Raw genomic sequence first — 22,796 nt, 5'->3', positions numbered from 1 at the left:
GTAGGCTAGTGCAATATTTCTTGTCCAAAAGCATGCACTCAGTACAGGAAATTAATTTGATTGACCAGTAATCAATAATTTGCAGCTGTAATGAAGACAATTAAGCAGTTCATATTTCTTGTAAAAATGTGCATACTATACTTTCAAATATACTTCAAACTGGAAAATTTGAAGTACTGCATATCTGAGCTATGACAAAGGAGGGGATTGAGGACAGCAACTCAGTATGTTTCATTCCACATTTCAGCTATATTTTTGTAAATATTATCTATAATAAACCAAAATATCACATGCAACATTTTTTCAAACGGCCCATTTAACTAAAAAAATGTTTCTACAGAAAGTTTGGGTTCTTTTGTCAAAATAAAACGTGTACAGTGTTGACATGCCGAAAGGGGCTGGAAAATGGGTGGGATTTATGCAGAATATTATAGTACGCGTGCGCACTCTGGGCTTCCCCCATAGTCTTCGAGAACCTCCCTCTACGCGTCGGAGAAAATGGCGGCACAAACAGATAGAGGGATACCCCTGAGTGCGGTAAGAGAAAGAAAAATTCGACTTTAAACGAATCCGCTGGATTTCGTGTCGCTTATTAATTTTTTTTACAGGTGTTCTAAATTACTCATTTACTGTGTCACACTGCAGTAAGACGATAGGATCTGTGTACAGTGGACACGGCTGACGAGCTTTCCTGACTAGCGAGCGACCTACGTTCTTAGCTACCCCTAGTAGCAATGATGAGCCACTGGACGGTTTCATATGATGTCTTGTTTGCTGATTATGTTGCGAGCTAGCCAGCTTGATGTTGTGGTCGCAAACCCTAACTGATCATCACTGTTCAAAGTCTTACAAGTTAGCTCACTTGTTAGCTAGCGTGACATGGGGTTAAAGCGACGATGAGCTCTATTTCAAGCTAACTATCTCGGTTGCTGACTTACGATCTCCTGTGTCTTGCTGTGGTGGTGTTCGGTGACGTGAATTTTAGTCACCGAACACTCGTCCGGTAGGTAGTCCTTCGTAACGTTAGCTATAGTTATTGGTTTGTTATGTTTTTTTTTCACATGCACCGAAAAAACTGATAGTTAGCCTGTCACATTCATGCTATGATATCATTATGTATTTGCTTTTCACTGGGTGGAAACTGGCTTGCTAACTTGACTACAGACTCATGCACGGGCTCGCCCTACTTCCCTAACATCCATCCCATGTATGAGAGGCTGAAACTGTGTCACCTCAAATGATGCTAATATATCCCGATTTTGCTTCAGCTAGCACATACTCTCACAGTATGTTAGCACCTACCTAGCTGCGTAGAAATGTATTTAATTCTTTGAAGAGTAGGTATTTTGGAATGTTTTTTCCGCCCCAAAATTCGAAGTCAGTGGTCTTGAACTCCAGTCTTGATTGTTATATAAGCGTTTATAATGTTAGGTTAAGAGAGTTCTAATCACATGTGATCTTAAAGTTATTAATTCTTACTCAATTTTCAGCTTCAAAAACGAGGTGGATCCCCTGCCAGGAAGGTGTCCTTAGATACTCAAGGCAAAGGATTCAGAGCATGATCTGACTCTGTTCAGTTCAGGGTCTGGGATATTGATGGGGGAGGTGGGGTACCACTACACTTGAATGCACCTTTATAATCCGGAAACTGATTGCAGCCTTTGGGGCAGTGCCGTGTTTCTTAATGCAGGTTTTGGGGACACGGTGTATGCTGTTGGCCATCGGTCTCTTTAATTTTTGTTTTTATCTGAGGGAACTTCCTGGGTTAAATAAAATAAACCAAAAGAAGTCCAAATGTAGCTGGCTAATATACCAGTCTGTCGTATGCTCACAGTCAAATTGAGACTCAGTATACAGCAACATTCTTAGTCTAGCATCCAGTCATCAGAATGAATGAAGTAGTAAAAAAGTAAAATTTTAAAACACACTTCATGTAGCAAAATACTGTGACAGTGCCATTACTTAGCTAAACAGTTCCTCTCATGTAACCGCATGGCGGCCCCCAGTTATTAAGTGTCATTGCAGCTTCTGTCTCCATCCCAATACCTTAGCTGGTCCTGAACTGAATAGTGGGGTTGGCAGAAAGACCAGTTGTAATGGGATGTCTGTCACATGACTTTGCTTCGCTTTGCATGCTGAGTGCTTCTCTGGGGTCAGTTTTAATGGAGTAGGGTGCTTTCGAGAGTGCAGCAGTAATGTCAAAGGAAGTAGGTAGGTGTGAAGGGGGAGGGTAGTGTGTGGAGGAACAGGGAATGGTTTGGCTCTTCCCTCGGTTTATGAACAGCAAGATATTTTGGAAGTAATTGCAAAGTTTTTTTTTGTTTTGTTTTTTGGTTGTGTGTGTTTGCATGGAGCAGTCACGTTTGTAAAAAGATGACGTCGGTTTAGTGCTCTGCAGCTTTGGCAGGACAGCCGTCTGCTGTGATGAATTCCTGCTGAACACTGTTCCTGCTGATTTGCAGATTGCTCTGACAGCTTGTCACTCAGGTGTGACTGACTGTGTTGATCTGATGTGAAATCACCCAAGCTGTGATGATCTGCGTTTTACACTCATTCACTTGTGTTCTGATAAAAATAACTATCTTTGCCATAACATGCCAATTCACAATAATGGCACAATACATGTATGCCGTTCATAGTTTTATTATGAGACTTGTTACAGAAGTGGGATGAAATAAGCCAAGGTTTGGGCGTTCTGATCAAAACAAAATTTTGCCGCAACAGACTAATAATTCAAAACCATAGGAGCGCTTTATGTTTTATTTACTCATGTTTCAGAAGCTACAGTGGTGTAGGCAGAAATACATTTTTGGGCAGGCCAGTGAAAAAGTGGGTAGGCCGACTAGGTAGGTTTTTTCAGAATACATTTTACGCACACGCTTTGCCCTGCTCTAGTGCTTCTTGGAGCTGTTCCTCTGACACTACTATACTCCTATCAGCAGTTGTCATCCTATTATTACACAATTATGTAAATGTGTTTTTCTTTTTTGAATCAATATTGCAGAAGGACTAAGGCTTCACAAACCCAAACCAACAATTCAACACCCTTTCCCGACGGGTACTGCTTGTTAGCCCTAATTGAGGGGAAATAACTCAATTTAGATTGGACGGCTGAAATGTAGGCTACACAACAAAGTCGAGGGAAAAACAAGACCAGTAAACAAGCCCATACCATCAAGCATCCAACAATATAGCATGCCCTCCCACAGATAGAAAATCATAATCTATACTACTTTAAAAAGCCAACAATTTTTGGGCACACCGGGCATGGAAAATATAGCTATATACTTATAGCTTACCTTTGACGACTTGTTGCAGAGGAGGTAACCTATCACAAATTAATTGGGAATGCACTTCTGTATACAGAGTACAACCCTATAGTAGGCTACTACTAGCCTTCTTTTTTACTGCACATAGAAACTTTTTTTGCTGTCCCATTTGTTTTATTTGGCTACAATACAAATATGACACACACAGAAAACAAATTAAATGCATTATCTTAAAGCTATCTAGAGCGTGGCATCTCGTTTTAAAATTTTCATTCAAATTAAGCGCTTTCTCTTTGAATCTTGCAATACTACCGACGGCTGTGTAAATATTATGATGTATAAACTGCGCAAATGTCAGACACCGCAGATGATTGGCTCAATGAAACAAGTAATTATGCTGTGTGGTTCAAGTCTGGGTCATCGGCCATTGTAATCTTAATAAGACCTAAAAAATAATAAAAAATGCAGAATTATACATTAACACGACCGCTGCACAGCATTTGCTGTTTCAAGTTCAACTGCATCATGTGCATTAAAACTGGAGTAATTACCAGATTATTCATACGCGGCATAATTTCATTCTCTTTCCACTGGCCATTTGAGGCAAACCTCATCAAAAAACATGAATGTCCTTAATCACTTTATTTCTTATAGCCATTTCAATTGTTGTGTTAAGAACAAATATCAATATGAAAGGGATTACTTATTCAGAGTTAAATACGAAGGTCTCAGTGTATCACTGCGTGTACATCTATTTTCATTTTGGAATTGACTGCTAGTGGGCTGGGATAACACATGGTGCATGCTGGATTGGCTAGACAGCTGTCTGTCAAATTTGCAATATTGCAATATGCCCCAATTTGCCCCATATTCTAGTCTGAGCTATTAAAAGTGACTAACATCACTTTCTTTCACTGAGTGCAGCATCAGTGAGTGGGAATGCTACATTAGCTGAACAAATTCTCTCTGCTTCCCAGTACATTAGCTACAGGTAGGCTAAATGCTAAATGTCTGTTCGCTACAGAGCTGTTCCCTCTGCATCTCCTTGTTCTTAATATACTGAACTGTAATTGTGCACTCTGCACTTAAAAAAAAGAATCCAAATGAATTAGCACCCATGCAAACTGTCACACCCAGCTACATCCAGAGGATTAACACCTTCTTTGTGTGATGTGCCTTGGGCCTCAGTATGCAAAGGATGCGATCACAGAAGAGGCACGTGGAGCTTTTTTGTACTGGTCCAGCCCATTGACCATGATCTCTCTCTCAGGTCCTTACCTTCACACAGTTATAGGATGCCAGTCCTATATGTTTGGCTGCATCCTGCTCAATTCCAGAGACAACATCCTTGCTCACTTCAACCAAGTTTTCTGTGCCCTTTATTTTAGGCACAGATGGTAATAGTTATTATTACCTCCTGACTCTGCCTCTCACTGCTTACCCAGCCCAACCTGGCAGTGCACCTCCATCACTGGTGTGTATGCACAAATTCTCATACACCGTGGCTGTCCCCTGCATTTACACAACTCCCCATCCCCACCCCACGCTCTTTCGGTGCAAGTCCCCATGGGACCCATTTGAACATGGGAGTTGTAAGAGTTTGTGCCTCCAAAGGCTGTTCTGCTGTTTGGAATGGATGTATCCTTGCATGCAGCCATAGCAGCATCGATCACCATGAAATGGTAGTAGTTTTTCTAGCCCTGCACCACTTCTTTGCAGTGTTGGTGGAAAGGGATGCCGTGGTGGCGTCATGCTAGTCACCAGGGTGGGCTCAGGTCCCCAGGGATACACACAGCAGAGAGACAGCTCCTGCTGTGGGCACACGATCGCCCGGCCTCCCTTCAGGCCATCCATCTCCCAGGGATCCTCAGCAGTGGAGAAGAGATCCTGTCTTGAGATGGTCCCCATCCCCCCACGGTGGTGTCTCCACCCCCAGGTGGTCTGGCAGATTGGGGCTCAGCTTGGCCAGGCGCAATGCAGACATGTCACATCTGAGGCGTCAACACGCTGCCCCCCTGTGGTTTTCTGTAAAAGAAGACAGTGTTTCCCAGAGGAATTGCCCCTGCACTGGCAAATGGGGTTTTGCGAGGGATCTCAGGTTTACCACGCAGCTCAGTGTTGCGTGTGCACACACAGACACGCCTGCGCACACACAGCTGATTCTTGGAACTTTACTGTGGCTGATTCGTACCCTAGCTGATTCAACAGTGTTCGTGCCAGCATCTTGTTCACACGTAGCATAAAGCCAGTCATCCCATAGCACTCCCCGGAAGAACTGGCAACGCTTGAAGATATTGCATATTACAATTTCATTTAAAATGTAAAATGAGCACCATTATTTTTGCAAGTTTCATGTCTGAATGTGAATACGAATATGGCAAAAGATGAATATTCTGCTGATAGTTATGTGGAGGAAGAAAAAAATGTTCTGCGTGATAATATAAGCCACATCTTTACTTGTTTGTTTCAACAAAGTTTTTCTGAGCCAATGGACCCATTTGCCTCTAAGCATTGCTGAGAACAAAATTCTAGCGGGAGCTGCCAGAAGTTCAGCAGAGGCACTGCAGTGCTGCTGCCCCTGTGTAGGGGAAACACTGGAAGAGGAAGCTCCATTGGGTTTGGAATTCTGGATGCCCTTAGCCACCATTACCCTCGAGGCCTGCACTGTGCCTTGACTTGGCATTGCTCAAGATCTAACCAGGAGAGGGCAGTGGTTCTCCGTGCAGCCCCCAGATGCCTTCAGCATCCTTGGGTCTCCGAACTGAGGGCCGTGCTGAATGGCTCCTCACGGTAGCTCCCACAAATCTGATCGATCAGAGCCTGTACCCAGCTGTGTGTCATGACTCTCATGATAAGTAATGATATCCCAGCAACAACTCAAAAACCCAAGACTACATTTTCTGGAGGCGTTGATGACATCATAACCTAAAATTGATGAAAATCTTATCCATTTTGAAATATGGGTTTTTTTGCAGATCAGCTTTTCAATACTATCACTCACACAACTCTGATGCCTTCAATTTTTGGAGGAACATATTATATATTTAAAAAATAGAGCTGGCCTTTAAAATGATATAGGAACAATTTCTCTATGACATATAATTATGTAGAGATGGCAAGTCAAAGTCATGGAGTTGTGCTGATTTGCCCGATCTTTGTTAGCCCATATCTCCCTTAATTAGGATCTGAGAAAAGTATACTTTTTGTTCTTGGGGTTTCATGTAAGACCAAATAAGCATGCCAAGTCTCATTAAAATCTGAGATGATGCGGTCCAAAAGTGTGTTGAATTGGCGTAGACTTACCCATGCCTCATGAGCCCTGTAGGGGGCATCTGTGCTGGGTATGGGGGCAGTTGCATGGGCGTCACCACGCACCTTCGTTAGTGTCTGTTCTCTTGATGCTGCAACTTGGCCAATCTCTGTGGCTCAGTCAGTATTTAGCACAGCCCGGAAATAGGATTTCTCTTAATATCCTGCCAGCTGCTTGTTATTGCTTGATACAGTCATGGCTGTTGTGCTCAACCAGGCAGCAGAGTTTTTTGCTATGGCCCTTGCAGAGTTAAGAGGATTTATTCAATGCTCTACACCCCCATCATAATAACATTGCTGTTGGGGCACTGTCCCATGAGGGGCTTAAGTATACGTTCCTAGCCCCCCTGGCAGTCCAGTCTGAAATGAAAGAGAATGATGGGTTGCTAACCACGGTTCCCTGCCAGAATGGACTGCATGGCAGCCTAGTCACTAGCTGTGCCACCCCCTAATGGGATCCAACATAAAGCACCAAAATTTCATTCCTGAAAAGTTTTACCCAAGACCTAGACCATTTAAAAAATTTATCTGGTCTGAAGCCAAAATATGGCAAATGTACAATACCAAGAATTGAGTCTCTGAATGATGCAGCATCTATTTTACCAACTGTCTGCTAATAAAATGGACAGATGGATTTGGACATCCACAGCACTATGAATGAGCCTTCTGCAATGAACTTCAGTGCAAAATGTATTGAAATGAAAAAACAATTTCCAGCAATAGAAGTAAAACATTTGACAATTTATGGTAAGATCGCCGTGATCATCTCTCTAGCTGCATCCCAGTTTACCTATTTATTTATGACCTTATTATCTCCAGAGACTCCAGGGAAATAATTCTTTATGTGTGCAGAATATATTCACATTTATATGGAATGGAAAACCTGATGAGATGATATGAATGTATTTCTGTCATATTCTTTGAATATGAATCTGGCATTGTGAATCTTAAATCTGTAGGCCTTGATTCAGTTAAAGTTTCCCTGGTTCAGAAACGGAATGAGGGGTTTTTACCCTTTCCTCTGCCCCCCCCCCCCCCCCCATTCTCTTTGATTAGCGTATATGTACTCTTTAATGTGTTTGTGTTCATCTTTTTAAACTAATTTTATAAATATTACAACAAATCATTTTGTTGGACTTTAACACTCATAGATGGGACCTTTTTTTCCCGGAAAAAAAACAGGTTTGAAAATGTCATTAAAATAAATAAATAAATGATACTGTGAATAAGGAATAGTTTTTTTTAATATTTCACTGTTTATAGATATTTATGGGAAATGTCAATGCTTTATAAAAAATTTCAGGCATGTTGTAGCCTTACCACAAAAATGGAAAAGGAAAAACCAGAACGAAAGTACCAGGATCTCATCTGCTGCCACAAATCAAAACATCCTACCCAGTTGATAAGGTAGTGGTATGGATTCAGAAGTCTATCCATGGCTTTTATTCACAAAATGAAAACATGATAGCCACTCCATACAAGATAGTTCCAGTTCCATGGTATCAAGGGTTTAATGTGATTTGGAATACAGTTGACTCATCCATAAGGTTCTTCCAGTTTAAATAATTCTGTAATTTTTTGGCTCCTAAAAAGATCTGGGGTATGGTCCAGTCACCCATGTGCAGAAGAGACAGAGTCAGTGGCTCGCTTATTCTGGTTCTCTGTGTGGTCCGTTTTTGGACACGGGTTCTGGACTGGGTTTCTTATTACAATGGCCATTTTGTCTGTATCTGCCCACAGTGTAGTTGGGTGGCCGGACACCTCATACCCAAACAATAGTCAGAATTATTATACTCTCAGGAAAGTGAGCAGTTTTAATTACTAACACCCTTGTTTGACATACTGGACACACATGCGTCAACAGTTAAAACACCTCACTTATCAACATGCAAAATAAATGTGTCTGATTTAATTTGGTAAGTATTATCAAATATATCAATTATCATTTAAATCACTGAATTTGCCGATTGGCAGAGCAAACTCTTGAATCAACCTTTACCAAAATGTACTTGAAACCAGATTAAAATGAAGAAATTTATTAAGAAATTCTCTCACACACACACACACACACACCTACAGACCCACACTCACACACACACACACACACACACCTACAGACCCACACTCACGCACAGACACACACATTCACACCTCAGATGGCTATCCTCACCGGTACTTTTCTGTCGTATTTTCAGGCTATGCTGCCTGAGCACTTTGAAGCTTCCTGTGGCTGAGAACGGCCAAATGGTGAATTTCATGTCTGACAATAAGCTGGGCAAAATTATTAGTTTTCAGGTCAAAATATGTGGAGTCTTCTAAGAATTGAGAGATGTAAGCTCTTTGTAAAACAACAGTCCAGAACTAGACTGGACAAGAAAATAGGTTCTTTGTATATCAGGACAGATGGGGTGTAATGAGAATGGCAGAAGGCTGGCTTTGGCTGTGGTAGTGGCTGTGGGTGGGTGTGTGTGTGTGTTTGTTTGCGAGGACCCCATGCAGAAGGGAGGGGGCTCTACCCCTGGGATGGATGGGGGGGGGAGGTCTATAGCCCTGGGGCTTGATGCTGCTGGGGACAAGGCCAGGACAGCAGGAGCAGAATATGGCCTGTCGGGTTTTGGATTATAGGTTTGCAGGTTTCATGGTAGAGGGTTTAACACAATGACTACTAAATATTAGTGGGAAGGTAAGAGAACAGATGAAGTTTATTATAAAAAAATAGCACTTTAAAGTGGCACATAGGGATAGATTTTGTGATTTTTTAAAAAGTTTATAGATTAATCCTGCCATTCTCATTTACCAGGATCATCTCAGTGGGACTGTTGACCTAATTCCTGATTAATTACCATATCTGTCAGTGTTGGGCAGGGGTGGGTATGTTTTTGTGTCACATGGCAGCACCTCTGCTAGCATAAGGGCAACATTGTTAAAAGGAAACGGAAACTGATACATCTGATTTCTGTTTTTACATTTTATTTTATTTCTCTCTTTCCATCTACCCTGCAGCTCAGCCCAAAGTTCTTACACACCAACTCCACCAGCCACACCTGGCCTTTCAGCGCCATCGCAGAGCTCATCGGTGAGTCCTTCTGTTCCACCCTCACAGACACGAGTGTGTGTGTAGAGTCCTTCTGTTCCACCCTCACAGACACGAGTGTGTGTGTAGAGTCCTTCTGTTCCACCCTCACAGACACGAGTGTGTGTGTAGAGTCCTTCTGTTCCACCCTCACAGACACGAGTGTGTGTGTAGAGTCCTTCTGTTCCACCCTCACAGACACGAGTGTGTGTGTATGTAGAGTCCTGTTCCACACTCACAGTCACAAGTGTTTATGTGGAGTTGCTTGAATCCCTAACCTTTGGCAGGCTTGTCTGCCTTTTTGGCCACGCCCAGTGCTGTCCGTGTCAGTGCCTCTTCCGCTCTCTCTCGTTACAGACAATGCGTACGATCCAGATGTCAGTGCCAAACAGTTTTGGATCGACAAGACTCGGATAAAAGGCTTGGACTGCCTGACGTTCATGGACAATGGAGCTGGGATGAACTACGACAAGATGCACAAGATGCTGAGGTCAGTAAACCAGGAGATAACATGTTCTTCTGAACTTAGACTGATGATGGTTTCCCCTCCTCTCTCTCCTTCAGTGTGACGTTCTAATGGGTCCCCCTCCTCTCTCTCCCCCTAAGTGTGATGTATTAATGGTTCCTCCTCCTCTCTCTCTCCCTCAGTTTTGGCTTCAGCGATAAGCAGGCCATTAATGGCCATGTACCCGTGGGCCTCTATGGAAACGGGTTCAAATCGGGCTCCATGCGTCTGGGGAAGGACGCCATCGTTTTCTCTAAGACGCGGGACACCATGTGCGTGGGGCTGCTGTCCCAGACCTACCTGGAGGCCGTCCGGGCCAATCACATAGTGGTTCCCATCGTCACCTTCGCCCGCGTTGGGCACAACCAGTATATCCTTCCTGAGCCAGACAGGACGGGTGGGGGGTTCGACTGCGATGAGTTTTAATTAACATTGTCCCGTCTCTACTGCTGATGTTTTAAGCTGGGAGAATACTTTGGCTAGTTTGTATGAACTAAATTATGTAAAACGATGCGTTTGTGGAGAAAGCAAAACTCTGCATTGACGTTGGTTGCCGCAGTGTGCACGTCCCTGCTGTCCCTACTTTTTTTGCTTCGCTAAATAAACTAAAGGAACTGTTTGGCTGTGGTTCGATTTTGGCTGAGTTCCCCTTTTTAAGGAGTTTACGCCCAGCTTTAGGGTGACATCATTCGGAAAGCCCCCAATATGTTTCCTGTGAGCCACAAGCTTCTCATATAGTCTGCAGTCAGAGGGGTTCTGGGTCTGTTAAAACAGTGATGGCCTCCGGCAGTTCTGTCCCCGCGTCCTTCCTTGACCTGTGACCTCACTCAGGGCTCTGTCGGAGCACGCGGCCAGCCTGCAGGACATCCTCAGGTACTCGCTGTTTAAGACGGAGGCGGAGCTCTTCTCCGAGCTGCGCGCCATCAACGCCACCTGCTCCACCGGCTCCAGCGGGACCCGCATCATCATCTGGAACCTGCGCAGGTGAGCCTCACTGGTCCATTCGCCAAGCGCAGCAGGTTCATTCTCTTTAATGTCTCTTATTTCCATCATCACGGTTGTAGAGTTTCATGCAGAAAGGCTGCTGTTGGGTTGGACAGCGCATCAGAAACGGTACAGTTACTGCGTAGAGTAGGCTTGAGCTGTCCCATCTCTCTGAAATGGCTGACGGACTCCCGTTCGGTGCAGGATGTCGACGGGTCAGCCGGAGTTCGATTTCAACGTGAACAGGTACGACATCCAGATCCCGGCCGATGTGTTCGAGAGCACAAGCGAGAAGTACAAGCGCCAGGACCGTCCCAACCAGTCCGTCCCGGAGAGCGACTACTCCCTGCGCGTGCGTAGACCTGGGGGCACTTTGGGGGGGGGGGGGGGATCTGTAATGGTGTGCAGTTTTCCAGGTGCAGCACAGACCCTGTGGTACTGTGATGTTGTAATTGGGCTAGTATAAGCCGAGTCTCTGTGGTAGTGTGATGTTGTAATTGGGCTACTATAAGCCGAGTCTCTGTGGTAGTGTGATGTTGTAATTGGGCTAGTATAAGCAGAGACTCAGTGGTAGTGTGATGTTGTAATTGGGCTAGTATAAGCAGAGACTCTGTGGTAGTGTGATGTTGTAATTGGGCTAGTGTAAGCAGAGAGTCTGGTAGTGTGATGCTGTAATTGGGCTAGTATAAGCAGCGGCTCTGTGGTAGTGTGGTGCTATAATTGTGCATTCTCATCCTGTTCTGCTTCTCAGGCCTACTGCAGCATTCTGTACTTGAAGCCCAGGATGCAGATTGTGATCAGAGGGCAAAAAGTGAAGACCCAGCTGATCTCCAAGAGCCTGGCCTTCATTGCCAAGGACCATTACAGACCCATCTTCCTGGTATGCTTCTTCTTTTTAGAAGTGTTTAGTACAATATGGTACAGCATGTAGCACAGTATGATAAGCATACAGTATATGAGCCCAACGCACTCGAATAGCATGTCCATTACATAGTGCACTCGTATAGAGCAGTACTCATATGGCTGAACACTCTCAAAAAGCGCAAAACATTCACTTTCACTTATGCACTTGAAAAATAGCTATACTAACATACACAAATATATGTGTATAGACTCGTACTTTACAGGGCAAAAGTGCTAGGCCACCTGTAGTCTTTTATAGAAATTCAGTTTATATATGCGCATTTATTAAATAAAAAACCAACGTATAAACAGTTTTTTTAATGTTCAGTACACATTCAGAAGATTCCAGCTGATGGGCAGTTATGTTATCAGGAGAAGACCAGAATGATCAAGAGGCAGTAGACAAATATCTTGTGTCTAGAAAAAGAAGCCATTGTAAATTTGCACCACAACTACTGGAAGAACTCAATGCTGCTGGAGAGAAATCAGTTCCCCTGGCTACAGTGAAACAGCAACTATGATTTGCTGGTCTAAAAGGATGTGCTGCCCATCAGCTGGACCCTTCTGAGTTTGTGCTGAACACTGCACCTGGAAATCTTAAGCTTTTTTGCTATTTATCGCTGGAAATCTTGTCTTACTGTTTTCTTGGCCCTGTACAACTCCTCCTTCTTAGACATATTTCTTGTAACTCTATTGCCTATTTTGCTTGTACTACAGGCTAAAGATATTAGGCTGCCTGGGGTTTAAAAAAAAAAAAAGATTTCAGTCAATTGAATTACCCTCTCCACCACCCACTTTGCAAAATGATTGGGTAAACTTCCAATAATTAATTAAATTGTGATTAAAGCCAATGGAGGCTATTTCAAGGAAAGTCCTGTCTTTCAACTTTCAAATAAAAGTAATCTTTTTTGTGTAATTGTAGGTAGAAATTGGAAAAAAAATGTTTCTACTTTGGTTTGTCATTCAGTTAATGTGCATATATTAACTGAATGCTTCTCTACCTGAAGTTTTACTTTAAAATATTACAGGTGGCCTAATACCTTTGGCCTGTACTGTATATGTGCATGTATATTTGTATCTGTATGAAAGAATGCGACTGCTCTGATTGGCTCTGGGAAGAACTGCCCTCAGGGTGTTTATATTTGTTTATCATGACTAATTTGCTTTTGGATTGTGAAGTATGTTTGCAAAACTAGGTGGACATATTTGCAGACTGATTCATCTTTCTAAGTAGTAGTGTTGAGTATTTACTCAACCAGTCATTCATTTGTTCATTTAAAACAGTTTAATTCCAGCACTGGCAGTGGTGCTGTGTGCAGTTTGCCTTCCGGCCTCCGAAATGTCGTTTTAATCTTCACCTCAGAACAAGCGCATCCGCATCACCTTCGGCTACAACACGAAAAGCAAGGAGCAGTACGGCATCATGATGTACCACAGAAACCGGCTGATAAAGGCCTACGAGCGCGTGGGCTGCCAGCTGAAGGTGAGCCTGCAGACCGCCTGGGCCCGATGGAGCTCGTGGCTCTGCTGTAGTGGGGTTGGTTCATACTGCTAGACTGGCTCCATTCTCCTCATAATGTACTCTGCACTAAACATATACTCTGCGCTCCAGATAGACAGTGCATGTTTCTATGTACCTGTGAAAGGGCTGTGTAATCACTCTGTAGTTTGAGAGTGCAATAGCCAGGATTCAAAACGAGCACCCACCAAAGAGGCTAAACGTAACGGGTTCAGATAGTTCTTTGTGTTCATCATTTTAGATGGAGCCTGTAGAGGGTGCTGTGGTATGTCCATCACGTTCGCTAGCTGCATTAGCCGCTGTTCCCTTTAGCCTCCAAACAGAGCCAGTACTTTCTGTGCTGAGGAACAGGGATAACTGCGGTGTGAGACTGCTCTGCTAAAGTGCTGTGATATCAGTGACACTGTGCTGAAAACGGTCCCATCCGCTCCTCTGCTAGCTCACAGGGAGAGAGCATCCAGGCTACCTGTACTTGTGACATTACGCGCAGTGCCACGCAAAATTCACAGCAGTCAGTCAGTTTCAGATCAGACAGGCCCGGTTTTCGCAAATTGGTGAGAGGGGAAGTGGGGACGGAGGGGTGGACTGGGCTCCTGCAGCTCATAAATGAGGAGAGAGAGAAAAAAGCCTGGAGAAATGGTAGCAGTAAGAGCACAGCTGTGTTGGCTAAACTAGAGACAAGGTGGTTTTCAGTTAATTGTGGAAAGACTTACATGGAAGTGTTGGAGGATAGTGCTGTACCATTTCAGTTTTGATTGACATTAATGATCAAACCAACATTTGAGGAATAAGTAGCTGAAAAAAAATAATTGCAGAAAACAGTCTCCTAGAATACAAGCCTAATGTATGTATCAGCAAGGTCCGTTGCCTCTTGATTTTATTGTATTAATTATTATAATACATATACTCAAGTTACTGTATATTATTTAATGTATTTTATAACAGCTCAACATTTCACAAAACACAAATATGATTTGATCCAAAATGCCTACCAATAATAAATAAACTCACACCGCCTGTGTTTACCTGGTCAGAATTACTGTGCTTTATGAAGCGTGTGTCACACGTACCATCAGTCGTTTTTGCTTCGCTTTAGCATGACTTATCTCATGATGTCACTGTGTAGACTCAGTGGCCCTGTGTGCAGTAGCTCTTTATATTTAAGTGTTTTGTGTCGGGGTACAGACAGACCCTCATCTCTGCAGGTGTTTTTAAACTGCCGCTCATGTTTCCGCACAGGCTAATAACAGGGGTGTTGGAGTGATTGGTGTCATAGAGTGCAACTTCCTGAAACCAACTCACAACAAGCAGGACTTTGACTACACGGATGAGTACAGGTAAGCACTGAGATGAGCTGTGACAGGAAGCACAGCTTCCTGTGGGAATGTACACAGCAGTTATGATTTATGAACACGTATTAATTAATGCACACCTCACCCATCCAGCCAGCTGATGTCAGATGGGTGTAGCGCAGGATTGACACATGGGGAGGGAACTGAACAGCGGCTCAGATTGTGACCTGCACTGAGGGCTGGATTAACAGCAACACTGAGAGAGAGTGTTGGATTAACTAACACTGAGAGTGCTGTGGATTCATTAACACAGAGAGAGTGCTGATTTAACACTAACGTGCTGGTTTAAGATTAATACTGAGATAGAGGGCTGGATTAACAGCAACACTGAGAGAGAGTGTTGGATTAACTAACACTGAGAGTGCTGTGGATTCATTAACACAGAGAGAGTGCTGATTTAACACTAACGTGCTGGTTTAAGATTAATACTGAGATAGAGGGCTGGATTAACACTAACACTGAGAGAGAGTGTTGGATTAACTAACACTGAGAGTGCTGTGGATTCATTAACACAGAGAGAGTGCTGATTTAACACTAACGTGCTGGTTTAAGATTAATACTGAGATAGAGGGCTGGATTAACACCAACACTGAGAGAGAGTGTTGGATTAACTAACACTGAGAGTGCTGTGGATTCGTTAACACAGAGAGTGCTGATTTAACACTAACGTGCTGGATTAAGATTAATACTGAGAAAGAGGGCTGGATTAACACTAATACTGAGAGTGGCCTGGATTCATTTATTCTTTTATGAAGGGGTCTGGGTTGTTTTTTATCTGTAACTAATTTACAGTATGTGGTTCAGCACTGGAACTACCACTGTCAGGGGAAGAAAAGATCTTGTAGTAGCACCTGTTTTCTTAATCCTGCAAATTGCTTTTTTGTGTCTTTATAAGAAAGCATGTATGTGTAATTGCTGTTTTCAGGAAAACCATAAATAACCTTGGAGTGAAATTGGAGGAGTACTGGAATGAGATTCGATACAAGAGAGACAGAGAGGACCCCAACTGCACAATACCAGTGGAGGACACTATGTGAGCACTTAAAGTTTCTTACATAACAAACTTTCACCTTTAGCTTAGTTTCTATGACCTTTGACCTTTTTGCCCCCCCCCCCCCCGCCGCAGGAAGCGTCCAGATCAGAACTGGGTCCAGTGTGACAACTGCTTAAAGTGGCGGAAACTTCCAGACGGCATCGACTGCAGCTTGCTTCCGGAAAAGTGGTTCTGTCACATGAACCCAGACCCCCAGTTCAGGTGAGACCCTGACACCACCTGGCGCCTTGCACCACCTCACTGCTGCGTGTTAAACATGGACGCACTAATATGTGTATATGTGTGTGTATGTGTTGGTCCCAGGAACTGTCATGTGGAGGAGGAGCCAGAGGACTCTGATGACGACCAGCCTTCATACCAGAAAACCTACAAACAACAGTGAGACTGCAGCTCTGTACTGACCCTTATCTCTAACCTTCCATATCAGAGCATTCTTACATACCCTAATACATTCTTACATTCCCTCATTCTTACAGGGAGAGATACAACAGGATGCAACAGGAGAGGAACAGACAGCAGGTATGGGGCTGTAGAGGGTATTGTCTGTGTTTCAGATGGAGCATGGGGAGGGTGCTGTATGTGTTTCAGTCGGAGCCTGTAGAGGGCGCTGTGGGCTCAGGCTGTGTGTGTTTCAGATGGAGCAGGCGAAGAAGAAGGTTGAGATGCAGAGGATCGCAGCGCTGGCTCAGCAGAATGAGGCGCTGCGGCGGCAGCATGAGGACCTGAGGCGCCAGCTCAAACAGTCGGTGAGTGCCGCCCGTCAACCATGGATATGGCTCTCCTGCTCCAAATCACACGCATCATGCGTCGGTACAGGAAAAAATACACGCATGCACACATGCGCGCGCAAACACACACACCACGCTCCTCATACACCGGTACAGAAGCACACACCCTGGTGTGAATTTCCAGACTCATCTCACCTGTTGGATGTCACGACCCTGTCAAGCTCTCGTGGGAAGATTACTACAACCCCTGATTGGATAACAGTGCCACAGCCTCTGATTGGCTAACATTGCTACAGCCCCTGATTGGCTAACATTGCTACCGCCCCTGATTGGCTAATATTGCTACAGCCTCTGACAGGCTAGCATTGCTACAGCCCCTGATTGGCTAACATTGCTACAGCACCTGACGGGCTAACATTGCCACAGCACCTGTGTAACTCCCTGAAGACATATTGGTGGTGAAGAGGCTCTTGTGTGCTATTGTCCATCTCCTTGTGTCCTCCCTCCCACAGAACATACAGGGGATCTCGCCACGGACCATCGCCCAGACCCCACATTCCATCACCAACAGCGCACGTGGGCCACTGGGGGGCACTGTGACCAACACCACACCTCACAGCACCACCCGAGCATGTCCAGGTAATGAAGTAAACCCTCTTTATCTAGGACCATTGAGCTGTGTTTGTGTGTGACTGAGTAGAATTGTGTTTGTGAGTGCATAGATCTGTGTTTGTAGAGATGTGCGCGTGAGTGCGTGCGTGCGTGCGTGTGTGTGTGTGTGTAGGTCTTTGTTTGTGAGTGTGTAGAGCTGTTTTGTGAGTGCTTAGAGTTGTGTTTGTAGAGGTGTGTGTGTGAGTGTGTAGATTTGTGTGTGTGAGCGCGTAGAGCTGCGTTTGTAAGTGTGTGTGATTGTGTTTGCAGGCGTCACCCACAGCTCCTCCACCATGCCCATCATCTCCAGCGTCTGCTCCCTCTCCACTCCGTCCAGGTACGCTCCGCTCCACTGGAACACACAGAATATCCTAGAGAACACACAGAATATTCTAGAGCTGCACGCAGGTCACCACAGCTGGATACTGCTTCATTCTGTTTTATGAATAAACATTCGCATTCAACTGTAAAAGGACTAGGCGTGTGGGAATTAAACTCAGGGGAATTAGTAGTGTTAGACAGACCCACACAGGCACAGAGCTGATGACTCATACAAGGTGGCTTGATAAACGATTAGTTCAGTTTCAGTTTACTATATTAAGCCTACAACCTGGGCATTCAGTTCTGATTTTTTTCTGCCATATAAGTGCGGTGCAGAATAAGCACCAATGCAGTGTAGAGAATGGCAGAATGTTTCTTTGTGTTTGTATGGGGACTGACACTGCTACCTGCAGGATGAAGAGGACGTTACCGCTCAACCCCGACAACGCCGAGGCCAAGCGGAGCCGGCTGAACGGCCTGCACCACAGCGGGGACACTTCAGAGACCGCCATCTCCGTGGAGACCTGCCCGTCGTCCCCGGTAATCATCCCGGACGACGACGACGATGACATCTTGATCGTGGAGGCGAGCAGCACCCCAAAGCCCGGGACCCCGAGCTTCGACCTGGCCAAGGTGAAGACGGAGCGGCGGGTGAGCGAGGACCCCGCGGGGATGCACATGGAGTGCAGCGACGACGCCGCCGTGGAGGTACCCACACGAGCCGCTGCCTCGGCAACAGCCTCTCCCTCGCCAGCGGCTCCCTCTACTGCTACGGCGACAGAGTCTGTCACCACAGCAACAGCCTTGACAGTTGCAACAGTCTCCACAGCCTCAGCGACAGACACTGCCGCCAGCACAGTTAAAGACAACCCTGCTGCCGTGGAGACAGCTGCCACCACCATGGCAACCAGCGCCTGCTCTTCCCCTGAGCCGCTGCAGCAGGTTTCCGCGACAACCCAGACCGACAGGAATCACCAGGTGAAGGATGAGGAAGAGGAGAAGAGGAAGAAGAAAGAAGGGGAGAATGAGGAGGGAAAAAAGGAGGGGGAGGTCCCACAGGAAGAAGAGAGGAGGGAAGAAGAGGCAGTGACAGAGGAAGTGCAGATGGAGGTGGAGGCGGTGGTGGTGAAGGTGGAGAGGGAGGCAGATGAGGAGAGCAGGCATGAAGAGCAGGATGTGGAAGAGGTTGCTGCAATTGGGGAGGAGCCGCAGGCTGAGGGGGCGGGGACGGACGGCGGCGGGGGCGGGGAGGGGGCGGAGCGGCCACAGGTGGCCGTGGAGCCGAAGGAGAGGCTGCTGATGGAGGCGCAGCAGCAGCAGGACCAGCTGGTGGAGCTGATGCAGGCCGTGGCCCAGGAGAGAGACCAGTACAAGGCCCAGGTGCACCAGCTCACCTGCCAGGTGCAGGACCTGGAGACGCGCCTGCAGGAGCTCACCCACAGCGTGGTGAAGAAGGAGCTCTGCGACCAGGCTGTGGGGACCGAACAGGAGGAGCAGCAGCAGGAGGCGACGCACAGACTCTACCAGCGCGCCAAACAGGAAGTGGAGGAGCTGAAGCGCGAGCTGGAGGAGCAGGAGGCCATGGAACAGGCAGGCAGGAGCTCCAGAAAAGAGGAGGAAGAGGAGGGGGAGATGAAGGGCAGCGACGAGGATGAGCTGGCGCTGCAGGTGGACGCTCTCCTCAGAGACCTGGACCAGAGCAACAAGGAGAGGGACGAGCTCCAGAGCCAGGTGAGCTCCTGTCTCCTAGCAACCAGGGTTTCAGGTGCGGAAAGTGTAAATGGTTTTGTTAATGAAGTAATCTTTCCGTTGAATCTGAGGAAGTAGCTATGTTTTAAGGCAGAAATATTGAGGGCGTTTGTAAAAGGTGCTGAGGGGGTGGGTTACAGGCACTGATGGGGTGAATGAAAGGTGTGAAGACTGCTGAAGGTGTGTGTGTGTTGTTTCTCAGCTGGAGTCTGTGGAAGAGCAGAAGAACAGCCTCCTCTCTCAGTGTGAGCAGCTGCAGAGGACCCTGGAGGAGCTGAGAGCCCAGTGTAAACCCAGCGGGGAGACCACCACAGAAACCCCCCCTACAGGGGAGGACACATCCAACCAACACACTTACCTCGACGCGGAGTCAGACAGGGCTGGCAACCTCAGGGCTGAGGGAATGGAGTCTAACGGGTCTGTTAGCCCTGGTGCAAATGCAAGGACGTCGGACTGCTCTGATGGGGACGTACCGAGCAGAACTGGCAATTCATGTGCCAATGGGGATGTATTGAACAGAGCTGGTGACCCCAGTGCTGATGGGGAGGTGTCGAACAGAACTGGCGATCATAGTAATGAAGGTGATCTCCTAGAGGAGGTCACCGATGACAGCATCAGGGAGAGGTCACAGAACGGAGGCAGCCGGCCGGTTTCCCCAGATCAGTCTCACAGGTAGGGCCGCGGGCACCTCTTCACTGAGCTCAGACTATTCCATGTGTTAGCTTAATCATTTCATACCGTCTAGCGTACTTTGGGGTACAGCAGTAGCTTATATCAAAGTACCAGCGCTACACAGTGGCTGCAGTCCACCATAAACTAGCAGAAAGAAACGCTGCCTGCGTGTCAGATTAGAATTGTGCAGCTGCTCGGTGCTCCAGAGTATTTCCCTAAAAACAGACCTCCTCTCTGTCTCACTCCTCCACTTCTTCTTTCTCTTCCCCTTTCTCTGTCTTTGCCCCTCTCCCCCCAGGCTGGGGACTCTGAGGCAGAACATGGCCAGTCTGCTGGTGGCCGTCCTGCCCACCCTCTACCCAGAGCAGGCGAACAGCAGTCAGCTGACGGAGCAGGTCCTGGATGACTTTTTTTCCAGGCTAACCACGTGGGGCCATGCCGAATCCTGCCCCCCCTCCTGAGGACGAGCACACCACTCACCTCCTCTCCTTTTACCTCCACTTCTGCTTTTTAATTATGATTTATTATTATTTTTTTATATCGAGTGCAAAAACGTACAAAAACTGAATGTATCTTTTTACTTTTGTACAGTCATGTATTTTTCTATAGTTCCAGATCAATGGATTATTATTATTCTTAAAAAAAAAAAAAGAAAAACAAACTGCTGACTCTTGCACTGAGAACACTGGAACCCTTTTTACAGATTGAAATATTTACAGATGACTGTGTCCCAGGATTTTTTAAAAGATGCTGATCATCTTTGCGTTTGTCAGTATATTCTATATTAAGAATTCTCTCCAGCGAGACCATTGTTATTTTTTCTTCTTGGGACAGCTCTTCAGTGGAATGGCGGAAGGACTCGTAGTGCAGCCACTCCTGACGGGTTGTGATTGCACTGATATTATGTTGGTCATTTCCAGGGCTGTGATGTCACAAGCTTCCATGTGCAAGAGTATGCGGCTTAAGAACAAATGACTAATTGTGTTCCTCAAGTCACGCTTCCATTACGTTCTTCTGACCTACAGAGTTCATGTTGTGGTCAGGCTCTCTGTTAATGTTATGTGAATTTGTAATTATTTTCAGGAACGATTTTTCAAAAAATGTATAAATAGCCTTAAGGTTTCCTAAACGTTACCCATGCATTCAAAGAACTCGACTAACAGTTGTTCCTTTTGTAGTTTCTGACATCACATCCTCATTACCAGGGGCCTAAAGTGTTCTGTTAAAGTTCTAGTTCACAGGTCTTTATCGTATATAATGTCTTCCAGGTGCTTGTAATCCAGATGGGAAGCTGCATTATAATGTGCTTTATTTCTCTGTCTGCGCCCCGTCATATCCCACATTGCACCACTTTCCAGGTACAGAAGGTGTATTGGTACAGGGGTGTCACATCCACCAGTATTTGCTCGCTCAGCATCCATCCAAAACAAGTGACGGAACAGAATGGGCAGAGCTATCATGTGTCTTCGGTTGCTTATGGATTTGACTTACTGTTGAAACCTGTGGGGGTTACAGGAGCCCCACTCTCCTGCCACTGCCCTAGCTGTGAGATGGAGGTTAATATTAACTCCAGTCATTATGAGACTGTTTAGTTTCTCATGAGCACTCATTTTGCCCACCATGTTGTTTTTGCTTGATTTATCAATCAACTCTGCTGGATTTGAGACTCTCCATAAATAATGTGTTACAAACTTTAACGAATAACTCATTAAAGAAGAAATGTTATCCTGAAATAATTAGCTATTCGTGTCATTTTACTTTTTTTTTTCAAATCTTACATTGCAAACTCAATATATTGCGTTTAAACCAACCACACACCTTCTTAAATCATTGAAAGAAAACATTTTTTTTCTGTGCAAGATTTGACTTGACTTTTGACGGCAAGATTCCCCTTTGTCACCTCAAGTCTTCCATCTGAGAAAGCACACGGCGGATGACTGGATTTCAGCAAGACGTTTCCTGATGACAGCTGAAATGTATCCATAGCAATAGGACATGGGGTTGGAGAGACAGTTCTATGATTACTTAAATTCCAGTTGTGATTTCTTTTATATTTTGTAATTTGTACAGATTATATGATAAGAGACTATTTTTGTGGAACAAAAATGGTGATTTTTGTTGTCCCGTACTAATGTTTCCCATGTATTTTGTTTTGCTTTATAAAGGAGGCCTGGTGTGAAGGGATGTTGCATTATGGGTTTTCTGCAGCTCCCCACAATGCCTGCCCAGTTGCTGGCAGTATGTACATAGTTTCCTAGAACAAACTGCTGTTTAGAAAAAAGAATCCTGATCATTTTGAGGTACTAAAGATTAATATTTACATGTCTGGCCATTTTACATGGGAATTCAAAGCCAAATGAATATTGGTGATGGACAAAAAGATCGAGACTAAGGGTGCATCAAAGGGAGACTTGAATAAATGATGTCCTTGTAATTTGGTTGATACCTGCAGGTATGATCTTATTTGAGTTTAGTGCAAATGAAATCTACTGCAGGTATGATCTTGTTTGAGTCTAGCGCAAATGAGTAAATTGGTTTAGTGCTGCAACGATGCAACACTTGTCCATCACTAGCAATAAATTCACTGGTGAGCTAGAACATTTGTTGTCACCTGAAAGGCTGTAATTTAATTAATTTATCCGTCTGCTTTTGTTTCACCATGGACAATAAATATGGGAATAAATTGAGAAGTTTGTTGCGAATGTCT

The 22,796-nt window shown here is 45.1% G+C and overlaps 1 protein-coding gene across 1 annotated transcript; it reads left to right on the top strand.

Annotated features, from left to right (window-relative positions):
* Positions 1 to 413: 413 nt before the first annotated feature.
* morc3a (MORC family CW-type zinc finger 3a) lies at positions 414 to 22,779 on the top strand. The gene is made up of 19 exons (XM_064311235.1): positions 414 to 537; positions 9,582 to 9,654; positions 10,009 to 10,141; positions 10,300 to 10,526; positions 10,984 to 11,140; positions 11,345 to 11,492; positions 11,892 to 12,020; positions 13,407 to 13,526; positions 14,802 to 14,899; positions 15,840 to 15,947; positions 16,041 to 16,169; positions 16,272 to 16,346; positions 16,445 to 16,487; positions 16,604 to 16,714; positions 17,209 to 17,335; positions 17,618 to 17,684; positions 18,082 to 19,399; positions 19,620 to 20,089; positions 20,388 to 22,779. The coding sequence occupies exons 1-19, from the start codon at positions 499 to 501 to the stop codon at positions 20,548 to 20,550; spliced, it is 3,735 nt and encodes a 1,244-aa protein (XP_064167305.1). The 5' UTR covers positions 414 to 498; the 3' UTR covers positions 20,551 to 22,779.
* The last annotated feature ends 17 nt before the right edge of the window (positions 22,780 to 22,796 follow it).

This window comes from Anguilla rostrata, chromosome 15 (genome assembly GCF_018555375.3).
Source record: "Anguilla rostrata isolate EN2019 chromosome 15, ASM1855537v3, whole genome shotgun sequence".
NCBI lineage: Eukaryota > Metazoa > Chordata > Actinopteri > Anguilliformes > Anguillidae > Anguilla > Anguilla rostrata.
This window is presented reverse-complemented; position numbering and strand designations above follow the sequence as displayed.